This window comes from Papaver somniferum, chromosome 7 (assembly GCF_003573695.1).
Source record: "Papaver somniferum cultivar HN1 chromosome 7, ASM357369v1, whole genome shotgun sequence".
NCBI lineage: Eukaryota > Viridiplantae > Streptophyta > Magnoliopsida > Ranunculales > Papaveraceae > Papaver > Papaver somniferum.
This window is the reverse complement of record NC_039364.1, coordinates 263,067,372-263,091,022: the sequence shown is the minus strand read 5'-3', so window position 1 is coordinate 263,091,022 and position 23,651 is coordinate 263,067,372. Positions and strand designations below refer to the sequence as shown.

Here is a 23,651-nt window from a genome sequence, read left to right as displayed (position 1 = left end):
AATGCGCTAGTAGCTTGAGACATTCAACCACTTGGAAAAAAACAACGGCGGGATATTAGTTACCTAACCCTCTATTCAGCCACTAAAATAACACAACTACCAGAAAGCCTAGTTGAATAGAACTTTGGGAACTAACCATGCCAACTACAGTAGGCATATTCATTGAGCTACTTCCAAGAAACAACTTAGGATTCTTAGTATCTTAACTTAAAGAAGAGATATTAATTTAATAAGGGAATGACTAAGTTGTTGGTGTAGTGAAGCTTTGTCGCTAAGTTCTCTAAGATCAAAATCTAGGCACGCATGTTATTGTGATCACATTTGTATAGATGATATTGTTGTTTAGTAATTTAGTAATAAAGTTGTTTAAACACCATGCGTAAGTGCTAAACCAATTTCTTAACAATTACCAAGCCAATTGGTACGTAATATCAATACCCAAGAAAATATTAAAATTAGTGGTACGTATATTTGAAATACAAAAAAAAAAAAAAAAAATCAGATGGAACATGGGATGGCCTGCTGAGTGCCGGCTGCGGCATTATAACATTTCGGTCCAATTTGAAAGGAATAATAAATAATGCGAAAAAATTGGCAAGCATACAAAAGACAATCACTCTTTTCACATTAGGGTTGTGACTTAGTTAGCACATGTCATGGGGGTCCAATTTTAAAGGGATTTCACGGATAAGTTTACTAATCCGTATACTATTTAGACAGATTTCATGGATATGTATACATATCTTGTAGTTGCAGGAAATCCTACACTACACCCTCATATGATTTCATTGTTACTCAACTCATTTTTAGATTTACACTCTTAATTTTATTGATCAATCTTTGAATGTTCTTACAAGAAAAGATAAAGGAATCAAGAATGACCTCTACTCTAGACTTCCTCTCTCCTATTTACTTGTTTCTTACTCAAAAAGATCTTCCTTTCCTTCTTTACAACTTGAACGACTATTTATAGGGAAATACATAGTGGATGAAAGCTAATCTTTATTTTAGGATATGGTCTGCGACATTCTCGCAGCCTTACAAATGTTAATCTCGCAAGCTCTCTAATTTTCGCAGGACTATCACATCTTTCTCGTGATTCTAGCTGACCTCGTTTATCGTATCATTTCTGAAATTATTCTGCGACGCTGTTGTGTTGTGTTGTTGATAATTTCTCTGAGACATTATCGTTGCGAGATTCTGATCCTACATCTTTCCTCTTCTGATATCTTCTCTGCAAAGTAGAGAATGATGTGAGAAATTCCGCAGTTGTTCATCTCTTCATATTCTGCATTTATCACACGTATTCTTTCTTCCATCTGTTTCTTGACACGTCTTCTGTAACCGCTGCTTTTCAACCGCTGACGTCTTTTCGTCTTAATGGTGTTTATTTCTTCGAGTAAAAGAATCTCCTTTATATACTCTTCTTGACACTTTCTTTTTACTTTCTCTTATATTTTTATTCTCTCATCTCTGCAACTCTGTTATTCTTCTGCAAGTTCTGCTACTGTAATTTTCCCCCCTTCAATCTTCTTACTTTTTATTCATTCCCATACTCTATATTCAAATATGTCTCCAAGTGGTCATAGACATGAGAAGAATTTAAAAGATGTTCAAAAAGATCTTGCTGAGAAAGGTTTCACACTCTCTACCATTCCTGGTGAAAGTGCCAAGTCAATTCTTTCTGTCAAACTTTTCTCTGATCAGTATTGTGATGATCAATCAATCTTAATTTCGCTAGTTCAGATTCTCGCAGGTCTCCCCATTCCTCTTTATGACCCAGATCTTCCTCTATTCTATGAAATTCTCGCTCACTCAGGATTTTCGCGAGCTATCTTCCAACTGAGTGGGGACTGCATCCGCCTGATGCTAGAGTTCGCTAACCGTGGTGTTGGTAAAGGATCTCTATACTCCAAAGAACTTAGGGATCTTAAATTCGCAGACCTAGAGATAATTGCTGAGAAATACACAGTAGCGAGTTTCTTTGAGAACTATGAACTGATCTCCATGAAGAAAGAGAATACTCGCTGGGGTATTCGCTTAAAAAGGAAAGATAACATTGATGAAGATAAAATTATCATGCAAGATATTGACTGGCATTCTGGTAAAAACACAACTCCTAGCCAATCCAAAGATGATAAATGGTGTGTTTTTCCTTTAATGCTAAAAGGACCTTACATTGCTGGGTCAAATGTTCTTCCTGCGAATCTCGCTGCTTATCAGCCTTGGGTTTTCTCTTGGACCGAGAAGGAGAAAGAGGTATGTTTCTTCAAGTTTAGTTCACTTTATATTTCTTTATTTGTCTTTATTCTTTTATTCGCTGACTCTTGCGACATTCTGCAGATCCAAAAACTGAAAGATAGCTATAACACGACTAGGAAAACTAGTACCCTGTTAGCTCTTCGCTCATACATAGATGAGGTAAGAAATATTCTCTTATGATTTTAAACAGTGTATTGTTGCTTCTATTTCTTATTTCTATCTGTGTGTGAAGATTATTACTAAAATAGAAGAACCTGTCGATGTTGCGAAGACTGGTGATAAAGGCAAAGGTGCTCTTCGCAGGGAAAAATCAACTGGTCCTCCTTCAAAGAAAAGGAAAGTACGTTCTTCCTCTCCTTCAAATATTCCTTCTCATGAAAATTCCGAAAGTGACAAGGATGATGAGGATAATGATGACCTTGCTGCAAGTGAAGATTTTCCACCTAAATCTTCTATGGCTAAGCTCTCTGACCTCTTTTCTGATTCTCTGCAAGGAATGGGAGATAACCAATTCGCTAACACCTGCAAAGCTCTCGCTACAATTTGCGATGTCCCTTTATTAGATGATGATAGTTCTCTTCATGGAGTTTCTAGATCAGTGACTCCCGACTTCTTGCATTCTCTTAATAGTCTGGTATAATTTCATCTTTTTACTTCTTCATTGTCATAACTCAAAATATCTTTCTATATTAATATTCTTTATATTTTCTCGTAGGCTGGAAAAGCTTCTTTCGATGTTGCCTTAGATCTAGAGAGGAGACGCGAAAATCTTGAAAAGAAGAATCTTCAATTTCTCACAAAGAATGAAGAATTGGAAGCTGAAGTTGAAGGTCTTCGCGAGAAAAATAGACAACTAGAAATTGATTCTTCTTCGTATAAGAACAAAATCTCTAGTCTTCAGCAAGCTAATAATCAGCTTTACGGTATGTTACTTTTTTCTTTTCCCTTCATTCATTCATCCTGTTGTTTTATCTTATTTCAATGATCTTTTTTGCAGACATTTATGGTCTTTCTGATGAAGCTACCCTTCTTCGTTCATTTCCTAATGCCTTGGATAATGATACCCTTCTTGAGCGTCTTAATAATTCCTTAAATAGTTTTTCAAATGATAGAATTTCATCTCTTTCTCTGAATGAGCTTAGATCTAAATTTCGCCTCTTAGAAATTGACTATAGATCTAGTTTAGGCTTAGCCAACCGATTTAAGCGTCTCTTTCTTGATTCTAAAGAGAAAACCAATGAGTTAAGAACCAAAATTAGCGGTCTCATACAATGTAGTCAATATCGGCCGTATCGGCCGATATATCGGGGATATTTCGGATATCGGCCCAAAACGATACGATAAAAAGGATATCGGGGATACGATATTCGTCCGGTAATATCGGCCGTATCGGTCGAATATCGGCCGTTTCGGTCAAATATCGGCCGTATCGGTCGATACGAAATTTTCCTATATTTCCTGATATGAAACGGTATTGGTCGTTTTCTATAAGTTTAAGGGTAATTTTGGCGAAGAAAGTCTTCCGGATGGTAGTAGAGGTGCATGTAGCTCTCGAAGCAAGTCTACTAAAGTTACTCTTTTGTTTTTTTGATAAAATTGATGTTATCTATTATATCTTATCCGAAAATGTGTGGAGAAATGTTTAATATAAAATTATAGTCTCTAAATCTAGAACCGATATTTCAATGATAATATCCCCGATATAAAATCGTACCAGTGTATCGGTCCCGGCCGAGATGAACCGATATCCGATATTAACTACATTGGTCTCATAGATGATAAGTATCGCATCTCTGATCAAGGTGCTAAAGCTTTGGCGAAATTCCAAGAGACTCTTCTTGAAGTTCAACTTGAACGAGATGAAGCTAGCCGCAAGAACATCGAGCTCTGCGAAAGGGAAAACCAAATTCGTTCTCGTCTTCTTATAAGTAATGAGGATGAATTTGTTTGGGCTGCGAAAATCTTAGATGATGCCAGAAAAGATTTAGGTGTAAATGTTAGTCTCCAAGTTGAGCATACAGCCTTGATTAGAGATATGATTTATGACAGAGAAGGTTACTAACTGCTCTTCTTTACTAATCTTTTGCTTCTTATGAATTTTCATCAAGTTAATAATTGATTGTGTTTTGCTCGCAGATTCTGAAAGTAGATATCGTGAAAAGATTGAGGAACTCGAAGATGAAAAGAAGGAACTCGCAAAGAATCTTTCTTCTCGCAACGACAAGTATTCTAGATTAAAGAATCAAATCAAGATCACTGTTGCAAATTTTAAGAATGATGTTATGCATTTTCGCAATCAAACTATCCAAATGGTTTGTGACGATCATAATATCCCTCATTCTAATTATCCTTGTCTCTTGGAAGAGATCCCACAGAATACTCCCAGTCTGATTATTTCTGATAGCGAAGCTGATGATGAAGAATCTGATGGTGATGAAGGTTCTGATAGTGATGAAAATTCTGACGCAGACGAAGAAGGGAACAAGTCTGATGAAGATAATGAAGGATCAACTAAGAAGTAGTCTTTTTTTCTTTCTTTGATTCTCTGTAATGCTTGTACATTTATTCCTTCTTTCTGTATATTTGTGTTTCTTTCATTTTGACCTGCATTCATTAAAACAATTCTTCCTTGCAACACAGTTAATCAATATAATCATTAATTTTTGAATCTTCGTGTAAATCTATCATATGGAGACAAATAACATTTTCTAATTTCATTCATTACCATACTTACCTCTGTTATTTGTATCCAAATGATAGATTTTATAAATTTTTCTTATTTTATGCCTCAATTTCGCAGTTAATTATGTATAACTTCGCAATCTTATGCGAAGTGAATTTTGATTCTTTTCAAAATCTCATTCCTGTGTGGTCTTATTTTGCCTTCCTAATTAAAGGTCTTATTATGCCACATCTTGTCATTGCGACAAAATCGCAGGACGTCCTTGCACTTTCATGCAAAAACCCATTGATCTTGCCTTAACCTTTTCTTTTGTATTGTGTCCTCTTCAGGAATGTTGCGACAATATGCCTGGACTAAATATTCTTGCGAAAATAAAGCCCCATGACATTGTCGTCTTGCGACGAAATCGCAGGACGTCTTCGCACTTTCATGCGAAAACCCATTGATCTCGTCTTATCTTTTTATTTTTTATTATTTCCTCTTCAGGATTGTTGCACAAATATGACAAGCCTTAATACCCTTGCAAATAAAAAACCTCATGAAATTTGCGTCTTAAGACACTTATCAGCTCCCTAATGGAGGGTGCCGCCCTTATCTACCCCCTGGTTTCCCCTTTAAGGAGGCGTACTTCTACCATACAAGGTTAGCTCCTACCATCCAGTCTTAACAACAACCAGTTGTTCTCGCAGCCTCTTATCCATTTTACCTATAGGGCTTATGGTTACGAGACTGCACCCTAAGTGGGGTTTTATTCAGGCCGAGTGCAGTATAAGTAAAGATTTGTCAAGAATGGCAAAGTACACTTCAAACGTCCCTGGCACTCTTGACTCAACCGTGTACCTCGACGCCTTGATCAGATCTGCACTCTGGAGAGTCCTTATTACCTTAGTCGCCCAACCTAAGTCACATGCTTAAGCTGAGATCCAAGTTGCCTCTCCCGGATGGGCTTTATTGACCCCAAATCTCCATGACTCAGGTTCCGGTGGAGGTGTAGCCTTTCCCTGAGCCATGCAACAGGTACCCCCTTATATGACGTACTTTAGGTCTTACATTTTCCTCTTGCGAAATTGCATTCGCGAACTAGGGTGTACGCCATAAAGTTTTTGCCCCTTTCTCTTTTGTAATTTTTATCTGATTGTCTTCTGTAAAATTCATTATCTCTGCGAGAATATCGCACATCATCATATTGTATTTGGATTTCGCAATCTCAATTTTGTCATTCAATAAAATGTATTTTTGAGAATTTTACTTATTGCGAGAGTGTCGCAACAACTTAATCATTCATACATTTCTTAATTTTATTACCTTTGCCATCCTCTGCTTCTTTATTATTTTCTGCTACTGCTTCCTTGGTTGTGGTATGCTCATCATTTTTATTCTGAGCTAGCATTATTTTTGCAACATCTCTTCTTCTTTTCTTTCGATTGCATCCACCATCAACCTCTCACTTCTCTGTGTATCTTTGATTTTGTGTCGCCAGTTTTCCTTCTTGTTTGCTCTTCCTTTGCAAGATTCTATCTCAGTTTCGTAACACCTCTTTCCTTCGACCCAATCTCCCTTTATGATTCCTACACCGCTGGGGTGAGGGAATTTGATGCACTGGTGGAAAGTTGAAGCTACACCTAAAATCCCATGTAGCCAAGGTCGACCAATTAATGCATTATAGGGTGATTCTACATCAACGACACAGAATAAGATTACAGAAGATATTCCCTTCAATGGAATTCGCATAGTAACCTCTCCTTTAGGTTTGTTAGCAATACTATTAAAACCATATATCTTATACGTTGATGGTATAAGATCATCATCTCTTCCTCCATAGTTTTATAAGTATGATAAAATAAAATATTCACAAAACTTCCAGTATCGACTAGAATTCTGTTAATTTCCCAGGAATCTTCAGCTTCATCATCCTCATCTTCTTTAGGTTTTGGATTAATTTCTAATTTTACTACCAATGGATTATCATGCACTTCTTCACCTTCGGGAATTTCTTCTGCGGTAAAAGAAATGATCTGTTTCTGCCATTTCTCTAGTGGCGAGATTTTCGCAATATTCCTAATTTCTCTTCCATCGTTATCTCTTGCGAACACTCTACTTAAAACATTGTCATGAAAATCTTCGATTGTCTTATATGAATGTACGATAGAGTGACAGAATAGATTCTTTTCTTTTGCACCAACTTCTATGAAAAATGTTTCCTTCTTTTTCATCGTGTTTACTTTGTGATGCTCTGGTGGTGGTGGCAATGGTTGAGATTGTGGGTGCCCTACCAAAAAGTGGTTTAGTTTTCCTTGGTCTATCATTCTTAGAATAATTATTTTTACATTTCTGCAATCATTTGTTGTATGTCTATGAAAATGATGATAAGAACAAAACTCATGACTTCTGTGGTTTGGAGGTGGTTCTATTCCCATGTTCCATGGTGTTGGTATATTCTCCATTAAAATTATAGCTTCCCATATTTTCTCCATACTTGTATTTAGAGGTGGCATCTTGATTTCTTCCGATACTACCTTGTGACCTCCTTGTCCTCTATTATAGTTTTGTCTTTGTCCTCCATAAGTTTCTTGTGGTTGATCGAGTCTTTGAATCTTGTTATTTCCACCAGGATTGTAGAAATTTCTTTCTCTTTCATACTACTCTTGATCTCGGCTTCCCATAGCCACCAGTTTCTGTTGATTGTTACTCGTCACCTTCTCTTGTTGTACTTGCGAAGTATTCGCTACTGTGTTTATTAGCTTGGGTAATAAGCTTGCATTCGCTGTTTGTGAGTTGGTATTCGCAACTGGATATGATTCCATTTCATTTTTCCTTTCCTCTAGAGCAATGTATTCTTCTTGAAGTTCTCGCAATTCAGTCATTGTGATCGTATTCTTGACTCTGAAAATTTGGACATACAATAGGTTTGTTGCAAACATAGCGTTGATAAATGATAATATAAGATATCTCTCATCTACACGTCCAGCCATTTCGCTACACATAGTTCTCCTTCTTTTAGTCAGGTGTTTCAAACTTTCACCAATCCTCTATTTTAATCCAAACACATCTTTTATACCAGGTCGCGAAGAATTATTACTTATATACACCCCTAGGAATGTATTCTGCAAATGATTGAAGGATGTTATTTTATTCTTTGGTAGACCTTCAAACCATTTTAACGCCTCTCCTGTTCAGCTGGATGCGAAATATTTGCACAATACGGCATCATGATTTTCCCATTACAACATTCACCTCACATAGGCTTTAATGTGTTGAATTGCACAAGTTGTTCCATCAAAAATGCTGGTTAATGCGGGAAAATTGCATTTCGGTGGTATTCCTCCTAATTGTACTTCCCTTGTAAACAGAGTTTTCGCAGCTTCTTCTATTGCTTCATCCAATTGTCTTCTGCCTACTTCTCCTCTATTATTTAGCATTCCTCTCATTTCTTCTAATTCTTTCAAGATTTGTTTATTTACACCTGAATTTTGATCCATTGGTCTTTTTAATTCCGCCTCTCTTCTACTGCGTTCATGTATTTCTTCTCTCGCTAAATTTTGCATTTCTTCTTCCTTACCCTCATCTCGTCTTCTTCTGCGATTCTCTTCCTCATCTCTATCTTGAATTCACATATGATGATGTCTTTCATTTTCCCCTCCATGATTTTGTTCATTTCTTATCAATTCCATTCGTCGTCTTTCAGCTATCCTCTGTACTCTATCATACTCATCATTGAGATTACCGTTATTCCGGTTTTGTGTATGCCTTTTTTATCGGTTGTCGTGATTGTTCTGGAGAATTGTATCCTGAAGCTCTTGTTCTTCCATTTCCTCTCTCAATCTTTCACGTTCGCAAATTAAATGTGCTCGTTCAGCATAATGTCTTTCAATTTATTCTTCAATCGTCTACTGATTTCTTTGAGTTTCTCTTTCATGTAAAATTCTTCTTCCTTCCTCTCGATTTCCTTCTTCATCTTGGTCATTTCGTCCCTGACGTTGTCCGTTCCCTTGATTTCTACCATTTTGCCCATCATCAAAAGTTTCATTTTGTGGAACGTAACGATCATCACCTCTTTCTCTATTTTCGTGGTATTCTTCATTAGGATTTGATATTTCTTCTTGAATATTGTTTCCAGCATTGATTGTGGGTGAGTTTCGCCTCATTTCTCTTCTAGTCGATCTTGAATATGATTTTTTAATACTTCTCGATCTTCTACTCTGTAGTCTCATATTTTTCATCCTCAATTCGTGATTTTCCCTTGTTAGATTTGCACGTTGTTCTGCCTCAGCTCTTCTTTCTTCATGTAGTCTTCGTCTCAACGTTTCTAACGCTCCAATTTCCTCATCTCCATGAATTATTCCTTCATCTGCTTCTTGATTTCTCTCTACCTGTCTATGGTTTCTGGTTTGTTGCTCTTCTTCTGCCGAATTTGATTGCCAAGTGTGTATACTCACCCTATCATAATCTGTATTCCTCCCTTGTAATAGTGTTTGTTGAATTGGTGGTTGAATTTGATTTTCTATATTACTTCTCATTATAGTAGATTCTCCCATTTCACTTCTTTCTCTCCCAGCAATTCTCTTGCTTCTTCTAACAGTAGTCGGTTGTTCGGACGTATTTCTTCTTCTAGCCATTTCTTCAATGTTAACAAATTGCAGGAAATTATGTAAAATTCTTAATCAATCACTCTAAATCTTCACAAATCTCAATATTAATCTTCAATTTTTTCTAGAATAATCTTCAATACCTCCCTGTTTCTAGCGCCATTATGTAGTTGCAGGAAATCCTACATTACACCCCTCATATGATTTCATTGTTCTTCAACTCATTTTTAGATTTACACTCTTAATGTTATTGATCAATCTTTGAATGTTCTTACAAGAAAAGATAAAGGAATCAATAATGACCTCTACTCTAGAATTTCTCTCTCCTATTTACTTGTTTCTTACTCAAAAAGATCTTCCTTTCCTTCTTTACAACTTGAACGACTATTTATAGGGAAATACATAGTGGATGACAACTAATATGTCCTTTATTTTAGGATATGGTCTGCGACATTCTCGCAGCCTTACAAATGTTAATCTCGCAAGCTCTCTAATTTTCGCAGGACTATCACATCTTTCTCGTGATTCTAGCTGACGTCGTTTATCGTATCATTTCTGAAATTATTCTGCGACGCTGTTGTGTTGTTAATAATTTCGCTGAGACATTATCGTTGCGAGATTCTGATCCTACATATCCATATACTGTACGAAGACTTTTAAATAATTTAAACCATATGCCATCAAATATAAACCTTAATCATTTGCATACATAACTGAAGCCCAATAAAAAATTAAAGTCTGGTATTACATATGCATGTAACATTTGAAATCTTAAAACACAACAACATTGAAATACTTTTTATGCCTCAACATCATCCTCATCATACATACCCACATCATCGTACGCAGCCTCATCGTCACCGTCAGAATCCTCATCATCATCGTCCTCCGAATTCTCATCGTCCTCATCATCGTCATAATCCTCATCATCGCCAGAATCATCATCTTCATCTCCATCATGTCCATATTCGTCTCCCACATGACCGTCTCCATAGACATGTTCAACAGCATGTTCAAAGTCATCTGGAACTTGATCATTATAATCCCCATAATAATCAAATGCTCCATCCTTGGTTTGACCTGGGACTACTTCTTCGTCTAAGTCTGTATCACCATAATCTCCTTATGACGATGCAAGTGCCACGATTCCATATCTGAACCCTCCAAACTAGACAAGTCCCCTACCACGCCTCCTTTACCAGGACGCGCAGCAATGTGCTTGACAAGATCATTTCTTAGTTGTAGATGCAGTTCTAGGTTTTTCAGAGATGACATAAATACACGACCATTAACAGTAGGTTCCGGAAGTGGAACAGGAACAACCCTGCCCAAATCCCTATTCCGACGCTCATGCTCGATAATGATGTTGTGTAAAATAAGACAACATTTCATAATTAGATTCAAGTCAGATTGGTGCCAATACTTACAGAGAGATCCGACAATTCTGAATTTACCCTGAAGCACTCCAAAAGCACGCTCAACATCCTTTCTTTTATCCATTTGATACTTGTTAAACTTAACAAAGTAGGGACTGTCCAATGTCTGAGAAAAAGCATGTACAATTGTATTCAACTTTGGATAGATACCATCGGCTAAGAAGTAACCCATATTGTATTGGTGACCGTTGATGACATAATTGCATGGAGGTGATACACCCTTTAGCATGTTATCAAAAAGGGGTGAGTGTGCCAACACATTCAAATCGTTGTTTGATCCAGGCATTCCAAAAAAGGCATGCCAAAACCACAAATCATATGATGCCACCGCCTCTAATACCAAACTACTCTCTTTATCTTTACCCCGGTAAGTTCCTTGCCAAGCTACCGGACAATTCTTCCATGGCCATTGCATACAATCAACACTACCAAGCATTCCAGGAAAACCTCGGTCGGCATTCTCAACTAGCAACCTCTGAACATCTTCAGGAGTGGGTTCACACAAATATCTTGCTCCAAAAGTCGTGCAAACGGTGTGGCAAAATCTTTTTAGATACTTGTATATTGTGGAAGCACCCATACGAGTGTAATCATCAACACTATCAGCTGGCGTACTATTGCATAAACATTTCATCACCACAACTAATTTCATATGCGGAGAATGCCCCATAGTATCGGTTGCATCCGGACATTGATGCCATTCCGGGTCCACTTCAAGCAATTTTCCTAACAATTTCTCGAATAAGTCTTCACTCATGCCTAGACGTTGTTTGAATTGTCTAGATGTATAACCGATTCCAGCTGTAAAATAATCATTCATCATTTTGGCATCATGCCACACCCGATCACGCGTTATTACACTACGTGTTTGTACCTCCTTTGGTATAGGTTGTCTAATAATACGTAATCGTTCATCCAAATATAGTTGTGTAAACATTAGCGAAGCTTTCTCTTCTTCATCACTATCACTAGAGGTATTCAAATAGATTCCATATTTAGCTCTCACATAAGAACGCATTAGAATTATTATGCACCTTAACACACAAAAATATCACTATCAATTTGTGTATACCATACATAAATATAAGTCTACATTGAGATGGTAGTTTAATTCATTTCATTTAACATAAATCAAGACACACAAAAAATTATCATGGATTTTTCACTAAATAAATGTTTCAATAACGTTATTGAATTGCATACTACATACCCAACCAACCTAATATCAAGAATTTCATCAAAATTAAAATCAAAATCAAATTAATTTGAAACCCTAACATTAGATCACTCACCTTTTGATGATTTTTTGGATGAAATTCGAAATTGAAGAATGGATTTGTTTCACCTTGTAGTAATCATCAAACCCTTTTAATCTAAGCAATCGAATCGCAATGAATCAACATGAAAATCGAAAGGGGGTAAGAGGGGTTTTGAGAGGATGAAAGGAAGAAAAGAAGAAGAAATAGTCGACTGAACCAAGTATTGTGTTCTTAAACCTATGGAACGCGTACTGAGTACTCGTTTTTTGGTCAAGTCAACGAACTGATTTATACGGGTACTGAATACGCGTATGACACTATTCATACGGGTACTGAGTACGCGTCTCATGTAGGGAAGGGATGAGAGGGCACCTTAGCAAGACTGCCTTTCAAGTGTCATCCCTTCCCTACATTTGAGGGATAGGGAAGGGATAGCTAGCACCATAGTGCTAGCTCTTAGGTATCCAAATAACTCCATCATCTAACATCCTTAAAATACATTTTCCATACAGACAAATATCACTAATTACAAAACATAAGTTTTGGCCTGAAAAAACTTTTAGTAGGTCAAAACGTGAACCAAAACAAATACACTACGATCAGAGACAAAAATCCTTTTCAAACAACAGACACATTTGTTGCTACATTGAAAAATAACATAGAAGCAAAAAGAAAAACAAAGTAGAAGCGGAAGACACGTATACTAGCTTCATATGAGGTTGCTTTTTACTAAAACAATATCCATTTAGCTATTAACGAATACCTTGACAAAAATCTTACTACAAGGGTACACTGCGTCGATGGAGAACTCTGTCACCATTCTAAATGCTGCAAGAAAAGTGATAAAAAGTGCCCTCTGAACATATAACCTATTTTGTTGATAAAAGAAACTTAAATTAATTAAGCAGACTAAGTTTCATACTATACGTTTTAAGATCGCCTAGCCTTACATCAGCAACAAAAAAAGAGGACACTGGTGAGTAGGATGATTATACAGACTGCAACCTACCTAGCAAAAGCAACCATCTTATCAGCATAGCTGTTAAGATGACTAAGAGAATGCTTCCAATATAGAAAGAAACCCTAGTAATAAATTTAACTCCAACTTGACAGTCAGAAACCAAAAGAACATCACATGGCTGTGACTGAGAACACCAAAAGGGAAAAGGCGCTGCCTGAAGGACTTTGGACCCTGCAGCTACAGATTCAGCACCAACACCATTGAAGGACTTCAAAGTCCTTTGTACCTGAAAAATCAAAAAGAATTAGACCAAATCCGGATAGTCTGAAAAGAATGCATACAAAAGCATAACATATGAGAAGGACAAATTTACTTGATAATGATAATTGGTTTTCATAGAACTAGTATCGGACACCGAGTCAGGACTAGATATTTACTATTTAGTCATAAAAAGCCATGCCAAATCTTAAATAAATACTGCAAGTCAGAAATTCTTTATATCCTAACAGCTACCATTTTCTCTAAGAAATCCCTCTCGTTCGAATTAAAACAGCGTACACAGTTTAAATTCTTGAAATCAATGTTTTTCTCCGAGTCAACAAACAAAAACAATCTTAGCGAAAGTGTCAATTTTATAAAACATTAAGAAAGATAAAGATATTAACTCACCAACTTCGCAATCAAACTCTACTCTTTACAATCCCGACACCACCACGTCTGCGTAGTAAGTATACCCGAGTTGAAGGCATTTTATTCTTTTCTCTCTTCTTACGGCCAGAACTAGACACTTGACCAGGTGTGTCATTGGCGTAGTAAGTATTCTGCTCTTTCAATTCTGCAGGTGGCTCCAACTTCTGATCTCTATGAGATGATTGCTCGTCAGAGTCGTAATCCAGCCCTGAGGAGTAATTCTCAATACTCGCTGCTGAGCTGTCGGAGTAAACAGCAGCAGTCTCCTCTGAGTTGAACTTATCCCATCCTCCCTCCTCCATGAACGTCTTCGGGTGAAGTCTTATTGTCTCCAACTTGGACTTCCACTGTGCAGTACTCCAATCTAGATTATCGTTCTCGTAGTACTTGACATGTCTGATATCAAGCAACTGTTTGATGCGATCGAGTTTCACTCCAGGAATTGAGTATATCTGAAGCACATCGAGCTCGAAGTCCTTGAACACGAATGTCACGTTAAACACCGTCATCTCAGGTTTAACTAGCACCAAACTAGCAATCTCGACCTCTTCTAGTGTGACAATAAGGAAAGGTGCTTTTACGAGATCAACTACGCAATATCCAGTCAGGCAAAATACACGCGGGGTTCTTTCAGGGGAAGTTCCCCCTTAAATCCATGCACCCTATGGACCTCTGTCCATGAAAGGTAAGGAAACTGTCTCCAAATACAATCAACTTCAGCGAGAAAGTTGCCCATAACTCGATTAAGATACTCAAACTTACATGAACAATGAGCAGATCTCTTCATTTCCCTCGAGGTATGCACCATACGGAACCATCTTGGTCCCCACCTTGATTGGGTTGTGCAAGTGCAAGTGAAAGAGCGGGGATATGGTCTCATCTCCAGCTTTATTTTCTTCTCCATCTTGAAAGAAAGCATGTTTTACATTACTGTACATGATATCTATCTGGAAAGGTGAAAAACGGAAACCGTTCAAATATGCTTCAAGGGTGCCAATCATCTCTCTACGGGTTCCTGTCACCACTGCTGGATAGATTGACAAATTAGATAACCGTACACTGGGGAGTTTTCCTTTTAATAGTTCAAGCGAATCCGAAGTGGTTTCGGCTCCTTTTCGGGAGAGTTCTTCGTACATATTAACATCGTATAATCGCTTTTTGACACCCAACCTCTCATAAGTACGTCTGTGTAATGTGCGTGAAAGTTTAGCCTGATGTTGCTTCCTCAACTCCTTGGTATACTTGTCAGGGTTCTTAGACCTGAAAATCTCCTGGTACACGAGGTCTGGACGGTACCGATTCAAAAATTTCAAACGCTTGCGGAAGGTTTCAAAGTTCTCTCCCAATAATTCATATCTATCGCCGTCCTCCTCCTTCTTCTCCTCCTCTGCAGGAAGAGAACTGTTAAAGGGAAAAAACACAGTTAACATTAACAAATGGTAAAGAGAGGTAAATAGCATCCCATATCAAAAAGAGATGAGACTATGAGGGAAGCAAACATATAATCATCATGAGAATCAATTACAGTATAATATAATATGAAACAACATTTTGAGAGATGAAATTGAAACAGAAACCATGGATTATTGAACAATTCAAAACCCTAGAATGAAAAGAACATGGAATCTGAAACATTGAGACATGAAATTGAGATCAAACATTACATGGCCATGATTATTGAAAAATTGAAAACCCTAGAATGAAGAAGACCTAAAACAATTGTAAAGCATTACAAACATGGAATCTGGATAGAATGAAGAAACCCGATAAAATAATTGTAAACATTGAGACATGATTATTGAAAACAAAGCCATGATTAATGATTATTCAGTTAGGTTTTGTGTATCACCTTTCGTCATCTGAAATGATGTTTCCTAACCAATCCATTTTTGGTCTCGATTCCATGGCCAATAACGTGTTTTAAGAAATTTACTCGATTCACAGAAGAAGATCTCAGAAAAGAAGTCTGCCAAGTGAGAAAAATAATAAGACTCAGAGACGACGCTCATACAGACGCAGCTTTTAGCAGATCACATTCCATTAGAGAGGCGTCACCCAATAAGATAAAAATGGGTCACCCACAAGTAATATCAAAAACCTCTTATCTCAAATAATTTTGTAATGACCAAACAACCCTTATGTAGCTAATTTTAATTTAATTAGATAATAATTAAATTAAAAAGATGAATTATGTTAGATGGTAGAGAGGGTTTAACACAAAATGATGATGAATCTCCACCAATTGAAGAAATAAATCAACAAAGTGAAGAACTAATGGTTGAAAATCAACACGTACACCTCTAAACTATCTCCCATGGGTTCAATTTCGCTCAAAACTTGCTTAAGTACGTAAAAATTTTCAGATTTTTAGACTTTCATGACAAATTATGTCTGGGTTGGGCTTCGTTTCCAACCGTAACTCAATTTTACGCCTGGGTTTGGAAGAACTCCAAACCGTAACTGGTTTCCAATAAGACAAAAGTTGAATTACGTCTGGGTAACCCAACCGTAAATATGTTTTGCATGGGTATTTATTACCCATTTTACGTCTAGGTTAGATTTTTGGATTTCCAACCGTAATCTAAAACGTTTGAGTTAGATTTTCTTCAAAAATCCAGACGTAGATAATTACGTCCAGAAAAAATAAGCCACGAACCTAGACCTACACAATTACGTCTAGAAAATCAATTCACAAAACCTAGACGTAATCCAATATGAGCTTCATATTTGCAACTTGCACAAGGCGTCTGACCTTTAACAGCAGCAGCTTAGGCTAAGTCCAAGGGGAACACAACTTGGATATAACATATCTAAAAATCCGCGCCTTGAAATTTTACAAATTTTATATCGTTGAAAATCTTTTTAAGAGAGATACACAACGAGTACAAAAAACAATATCAAATATTTGTTTTTCACGAAAAAGTCGGAGGTGATCATCGTTTTAGGGAAAAGTTTCGGAAACTAACTACATATTCATTATGCAGCCTCCAAAACAGATGCATAACACATTATGCAGACGCATAACGAATTATGCAATCATTTTCTCGACTGCATAACAAAGTTATGCATCTATAACGAGTTATGTAGCCATTGTTTTGGTTGATTTTAGTCCGTACATAAAAAAAATTGATGCATAATTGGTTATGCATCCATATTTAAGGATGCATATCAGGTTATGCATCCATTTTCTTGATGCATAAAAGATTATGCAACAATTTTCTCGATGCATAATGCATTATGCATCCATTTTCTCGACTTCATGATGCATTATGCATCAATTTTCAATTTCACACAAAATAACAAAGATGCCGGATAGTGTGTTATGCATCCATTTTTTGACTGCATGACATGTTATGCACTCATAACAGCATCATCATCATCATCTTCTTCTTCTTCTTCGTCGTTGTTCATCATCCAAGCTCAAATAATCTTTATTATTATTCCCTGTATTTTCTAAATCTCTAATTAACTTTTCTTCATGTTCTACTTGATTGAAACAATTACAAAACCCTATCTCCATCTTAGAACACATCTCAGATCCATCTTCTCAATCATAAAAAAAAACCATTCATACATCTTTCGGAAATAACAAGCAGCAAGATCTCGATTCATCTCATCACCTCAAACCCTAATTTTCAATTTCATTCATCTATTGTTTCCAATCTTCATGTGATTATATTGTCTATCAATATTATTGATCATAAGTCACAGTTGGGAGGAAGAAAAGAAAAATAATTGAAGAAGAAATTCCCGTGAAGAAGAAGAAGAAGATAAGATACGAAGAAACCAAATTTTATAAATTGTGGGTTTGGGAGAAATTTTCTCACGAAAATTAGGTGTGCGCGTGAACTTTTCCGCCCGTGGGTTTCACGGTGTAGAAAATCTGTAGAATGGGTCTCCCTGTAGTTTTCACTTTACAATTTAGTCCAAATATTTACAGTATAGTCCAAAATGATTTATGATGATAATTTATCTTTTGAACCATTTGTCCAAAATTCGCAAATTTTATATATTCGGAAAGCTCTTTCCGACTATATAATTCTCTTCTTTTTTTTTAATCTTAGTTTACAGTGGTGTACAAACATGTACATTTCTACAAAAAAATCCAAAAACAAGACAAAGACCACAAGGTACACCAGTTTGCACAGCACATACAACTAAAATCGTCCACCTAAGCACCACTAACGCTCTTTCTGAGACCTGCAAAAAAGAGTACCCATATAACAACAATTTTTATTTATAAAAAAAAAAATTTATTTATCCTATCTAACGTGCACAAAAAAGTAATTATATACAGAATTTACGTAAGCTTATGGAGTGATTTTTTCGCATGCATTACTTTGTACACACCTACAAAAAAATGCATGAAATCGATCACTCATTATAAACCCAACAAACCTACTTTTTCCTGAGAATTACATTAGTGCACCAAAAAGTAATTCTATTTTTTTTAATGACCAACAAGGATCCTTAAGTAGAGTTAAAAATTGATGTATCTTCTTATTAGACAGTAGGAAACATTTAATATACCTGTAATGGTGTTCCTTCACTTCCTTCCAGATCATAATCTGAAGGGAAAAAAAAAGTCAAAAGTAGAAGTAATAAGCATAAAACAACAAGAACGTGAAGAAAAAAAAGGAAAAAACGAAGAAGAAAGGAAATCCATACGGTCGGAAACTAGGAATACACAGTCAACTTCATACAAGGTGTACTGCTGCCAAATAGGGTACACGTGATATTTCTCAGGTTTTCGTAGACTAACTAATTAACTCAAACTCCATATCCAAAATGGTGTACAACTATGTACACATGAGAATGGTGTACACCTATGTACATATCTACAAGAATCTAACATCCACCCCGCAAAACATGCCATATATTGTTGAGTTATCACAATGGTGTACAACTATGTACACACCTATAAACCTAGGGATCAATTCATCACCGATCATACTAGTGTACAAATGTACACATCTATAAAAACCTAACGAAATCTAGCATTCATAATCCATAATGAAGATTATAATTTGCTCTCTCCATTCATCACCAAGTGATATTGCGGTGTATAATAGTGTGCACATCCTATATGAATGAACAAGTCATTTCCTCTCTTAAGTCATCACCATGAAAAAGTGTACTATCAAGTACACCTTGTTGTGTCCTAACAACTTATTAGTCTTATACCTCCTAAATTAACATCTAGCATTCAAATTTTCAAATGCTTCTTCTCCGGACATTATATTACTAGTACATGGTTACCTATTACATGATCGTTCATTCACAATCTAAATTTCATAACGTAAAATGCTGCTACTAAAATATTAATGAAACTGTAAAAGAGACAGGGAAAAATGCCAAAATGAAACTTACGTGCAATATATCATTTTGTCTTACTTGTACTTTTAGCTAAGTCCTACAGTGTAGCTTCAAAACAAGATGTAAAGTCCATTCTTCACCCACAAGACACAAAAACTGGTAAAAATCAATACTTCCAAATAAACAAACGAAAATCCGAAATCAACAACAATATGTGTATGATAGTTACCTTTTTGAATAATTGGAGATTGAATTTGGACTTACTCAAAAATAATTTAAGTGTGAGCATCATCCACATACACGCACCACCAATATAACAGAGTCTAATTTGGTACCTGGTGGATGTAAAAAAATAGCTCAAACTATAAGAACAAGATGGAATGGTTCATTAGAATGACCAATATCTAGTTTCCCAGGAGCTTGACTAAATGGAAATGTAATAATTTTTTATCTCCAAGGGAGGATAGATACCCTCACAACCTTTTCCTATCCTTTGGGATATAAAATGACATTTTATATACAAGTACAGTTAACAACAGAGTGTACAAGAAAATACACCTGTATTTTAGAAACTTCCAGCTTACCGACAAGTCTACACCAGTTGGCCTCCCATAATGAACATCAAGCTTACCAGTTGGCCCTCATCCAACGATTAAGCATTGAAGCTGCAGACTTTATCTTGTTGTAGTCTGTCATAAAAAAAGAGATATATCGACACGTTAATTTTTGAAATCATCTCTTCAAGAATAAGTTTGCACCAGTTTGTACACCCAAGTCAATTATAAGTTTATGGATTCATTTTTTCACATGTGCACTAGTTTATACATCCTAGTTTCCATGTAATGCTTTTCATTGGAACCGAATGCGATCCTTGGATAAAAACCACAAAGTAAATAATATATAGTGCATTGCATATAACTGGTGTACAATCATATACACCTCGTATAACAAGCACAATAAAAACAGTGCACTTTTACGTGCACCGCATACAAATAGTGTACAAGAAAATACGCCTATATTTTTAGAAAGTGCAAGCTCACCAACAAGTCTACACCAGTTGTCCCTCCCCCAATGAAAATATATCAGTTGGCAGATAGCCTAGCTAAGCCTAATCTAAAGTTAGCAAACCTTACTATCAACTATAAGAATATGGATTCTATGCAAAACTAAATGTTGATAAACAATTTCCACAGACCTGCAACATCCAAATACAACATCTTATATACAACAAAGTTATATTAACAAGAGTCTACCCTATTAAACGAACACAAAAACTATCTCAAGTGTTTTTCAAATTGTTCAACTACTTTCAAGTGACATACTGTTTATATTAGTAATTGCTAGAATAATCATTAATATAAAGCATATATAGCATATAGTATATGACATACTATTTATAAAGTATTGTGTATAGAAGTGAAAAGTTTGCTGGAATTTTGGATAATCATCGTTGATAGTATATGGCAAAACTATGGAGCAAGATCATATAGAGCATCGGCCTGGCATAACCGTCGACCTTAACGGGAGACTTTATGTTCATTTTGTAAGTGATAAGACAACACTGTCAACTACAGAAGCTACGCTTTCGTTTCGTGATCTCAGGTGGGATGCATTGGTGGTAAGATATCTTTCTAAATCATGTAAATGTATAATGGGGTAGTGGTTTCCTAATTTTTTCGTAAGCATGCTGCAACGACACAGAAACTAAATAATTGGATGCATAATCCACCTAATCTAATCCTTTATACCGGTTCTGTATGTGTGGAATGATATAATAAATAACGACAAATTGAATTGTTCACAAACATGCTTAATTATATCTTTACAGATATATTAGGCAAACACAAGAATAGAGGTTTGGAGCAGGCAAATGAAAAATTTACCATCTATACTTTCATGTACTGTATCTGGAGCAACGCCAATATACTTATCCTCTTCCTCCTATGTATGCATTAACCAGAATCGAATGACTCGTACTAAATTATAGCAACAACAAAATTTTAATTAGTAAGATATAGATGTCCATTAGTGAGGTATGTTAGTAATGAATTTCAATTGATTAATTTTCCACAACCAAGTCTTATCACAATATAAGAAAATTGACGTTCTATAATTATTAGATCATTCCATGGTTAAAAAATGATTAAAAAGTACACCATCGTAAATATTAGGCTACAATGACGGAAACAAACTACCGAGAAGTGATACTCAACTAAACTGCATCCATATTTCTGGTACAAGGGAAAAAAAATACACTTAAGAAATGGAATCAACAATTACATAAACTACAGTTAAAACAAATAAATCACAATGAATCAAAACAAAATTGAAAGCTAGGTTTCGTTTATAAAGATGATCTCTAGGAAATTTCGTATGTCGAGATTTTTATCTCAAATCAAAGATTAAAATGAGATGATTACAGATCATGAACCGATAAGAAAATCAAACTTAAATGGAAGTAATTAGGTTTTTGAAATCAGAGTTTTGTTTTCTAAAATTGATTTCAAAATCAATAAAGTGACAGTTCCGATCAAATTAAACGATAAGAATATAGTAAACCTATCTTTGAAATCGCTATCAACGATGAAATCTTCAAACAAATTGGCTAACAATTGAATCCGTCAGCTATTTCCCTAAATCTTCAAGAGAAGGTACTGATGATGACGATTTAGGTTTCTCAAATTGAATCAAGTGTTTGTTTGATTATCAGAATTATATTTGGGGATTGAACCTGGGGTGCCACTATCTTAGTGCTTGACGGTCTATACAGTATAGTGCCATGATGGCTTTGCATTACTCTATTATGGCTTTGCATTGCGCCGTTGTGGCTGAACACTGACTTGGCCTACAACAATGTAACACAAATCATCGTGCGCCACTTGCCGGACAAGTCATACTAGCTTACATGGAACTCTAAACAAAGCCGTGTTTAATCGGTCCATTTTGACTATAATGAAATAATAACTGTGTTAACTAGCAATTATAGTACAAAAAATTTACAATTTCGTTGCTATCAATGACGTTAGAACTAATGCTAGATTTCTGAATTTTTTGTTGTAGTTTTGCAGACATATGATGAAGGATTTTTATTCTTGCTTCTTTATCTATGTGGTACACTGCAGAGTTATATTTTCGATTTGTAAACTTTACCTGAGCTTGAGGAAAATCATTCAAAATTGTCTTGGTAACCTGCAAAGTGTTTTCAGTTGTCCAAGAGAGATCTGTGCTATCCTTGTTCATATTGTCTGCTAGTAATTTACAATCAGTTACTATCGAAACGCTTGACAAAATATTTTCTTTCAGCCAGATAACCGCTTTTTGTAAATATTTTGATTTCGCATGAAAAGCCGAAGTAGTCGTCTCTAAACCCGCTGAGATGTGCATGAAAGACTCGTGATCCACTGAGTAAACAATATAAGTGTATCCCATTGAAAGGCCTTCTTTCTTGAATGATGCATCGACAAAAATTATCCAATCTATGTTTAAATATGACCATTTGGTATTGATCGAAGCTAACTATTAGTTGTTAAATTCCCCTCTCACATTTTTTTGAGGGATGAAATGCAGAAATCTGTTGATCTGATCAATCAGTTTGATTGGGTTTGGGTTTATTTTTTTCAAATACGACCGAACATCTGTATTTCCAGATGAACGTGATGGTCGATATTTTTTCCCCAAGGTGGTCCAATTCAGGATTCAAGAGCCAACCCATAGCTCACGAAACAATCAAACCAGTATTAACAGAGGATGTTAAATTTCCTAACGAAAACCCGAACCAAATAACTCTAGCAAATGGACACGATATGATTAAATGATTTTCGGTTTCCTGAACTTGAGTATTGCACATCTGACAGTCTGGATCAATGTATGGGTTATGTGCCCTAGTCTCGAAGAAGTTGGCAATGCTTTTTGAGTTAATTTCCAAACAAAAAGCTTAATTCTTGGGATAGCCTAAATTTCCAAAGAATCATCATCATCTTGAAATTGATTAACCAAGAAGTTATAAATATTTTTAGCCGAGAAATTTCCTGATTGATGGTGTAACCATCTGATTCTGTCTTGTTCCTGTCTTCTTGAAGATATGGCTTGAATTTTTTCTATATATTCTAGATTAAAGAATTTTTTCAAGTTTTCCTTGATCCCGTTTATTCTTTTCAGTTATGAGTTCTTGAACCATTTTTGGGGCCGAATCCTGCAGGTTTAGTGGATGAGAGATTATTCCCGAGTTTGGAATCCACATGCCTTCCCAAATTTTACAGAGTTCCCATTTTTGACTTGCTCGACAAAATTTCCTTTATTTAAATCTAGACCTGTTTGGATGCTCATCCAAATCCACGATAAGTACGAGGTTTTAGAAGCTTCCAATAGGTGAGAATTTGGAAAGTATTTCACTTTGAAAAAGAAATCTAGACCTTTTTTTTTTAATATTAATCTACTGGCAAGTTTAGTGAGTAAAAC

At 35.9% G+C, this 23,651-nt stretch overlaps 2 protein-coding genes across 2 annotated transcripts; both read right to left on the bottom strand.

The window, feature by feature from the left end:
* Positions 1-10,330: 10,330 nt before the first annotated feature.
* On the bottom strand, positions 10,331-11,985 carry LOC113296488. Its single transcript, XM_026544794.1, has 2 exons — positions 10,731-11,985; positions 10,331-10,635 (listed from the first exon to the last, which is right to left on the bottom strand). Exons 1-2 carry the CDS (start codon positions 11,983-11,985, stop codon positions 10,331-10,333), a joined length of 1,560 nt encoding a protein of 519 aa, XP_026400579.1.
* A 949-nt stretch (positions 11,986-12,934) lies between these two features.
* LOC113300292 (FACT complex subunit SPT16-like) lies at positions 12,935-15,909 on the bottom strand. Its single transcript, XM_026549508.1, has 3 exons — positions 15,727-15,909; positions 13,857-15,278; positions 12,935-13,473 (listed from the first exon to the last, which is right to left on the bottom strand). The coding sequence occupies exons 1-2, from the start codon at positions 15,780-15,782 to the stop codon at positions 14,636-14,638; spliced, it is 699 nt and encodes a 232-aa protein (XP_026405293.1). The 5' UTR covers positions 15,783-15,909; the 3' UTR covers positions 12,935-13,473; positions 13,857-14,635.
* Between the last annotated feature and the right edge of the window lie 7,742 nt (positions 15,910-23,651).

What these genes read in the sequence shown, in the direction of transcription:
- LOC113300292 (XM_026549508.1), bottom strand. Translation starts at nt 15,782, where the DNA reads ATGGAATCGAGACCAAAAATGGATTGGTTAGGAAACATCATTTCAGAT. An exon ending in ATCATTTCAGATGACGAAAG is followed by an intron (nt 15,279 to 15,726) that starts GTGATACACAAA and finishes TCCCTTTAACAG; the next exon opens with TTCTCTTCCTGCAGAGGAGG.
- LOC113296488 (XM_026544794.1), bottom strand. Translation starts at nt 11,985, where the DNA reads ATGCGTTCTTATGTGAGAGCTAAATATGGAATCTATTTGAATACCTCT. An exon ending in GCACATTGCTGCGCGTCCTG is followed by an intron (nt 10,636 to 10,730) that starts GTAAAGGAGGCG and finishes ATGGTGATACAG; the next exon opens with ACTTAGACGAAGAAGTAGTC.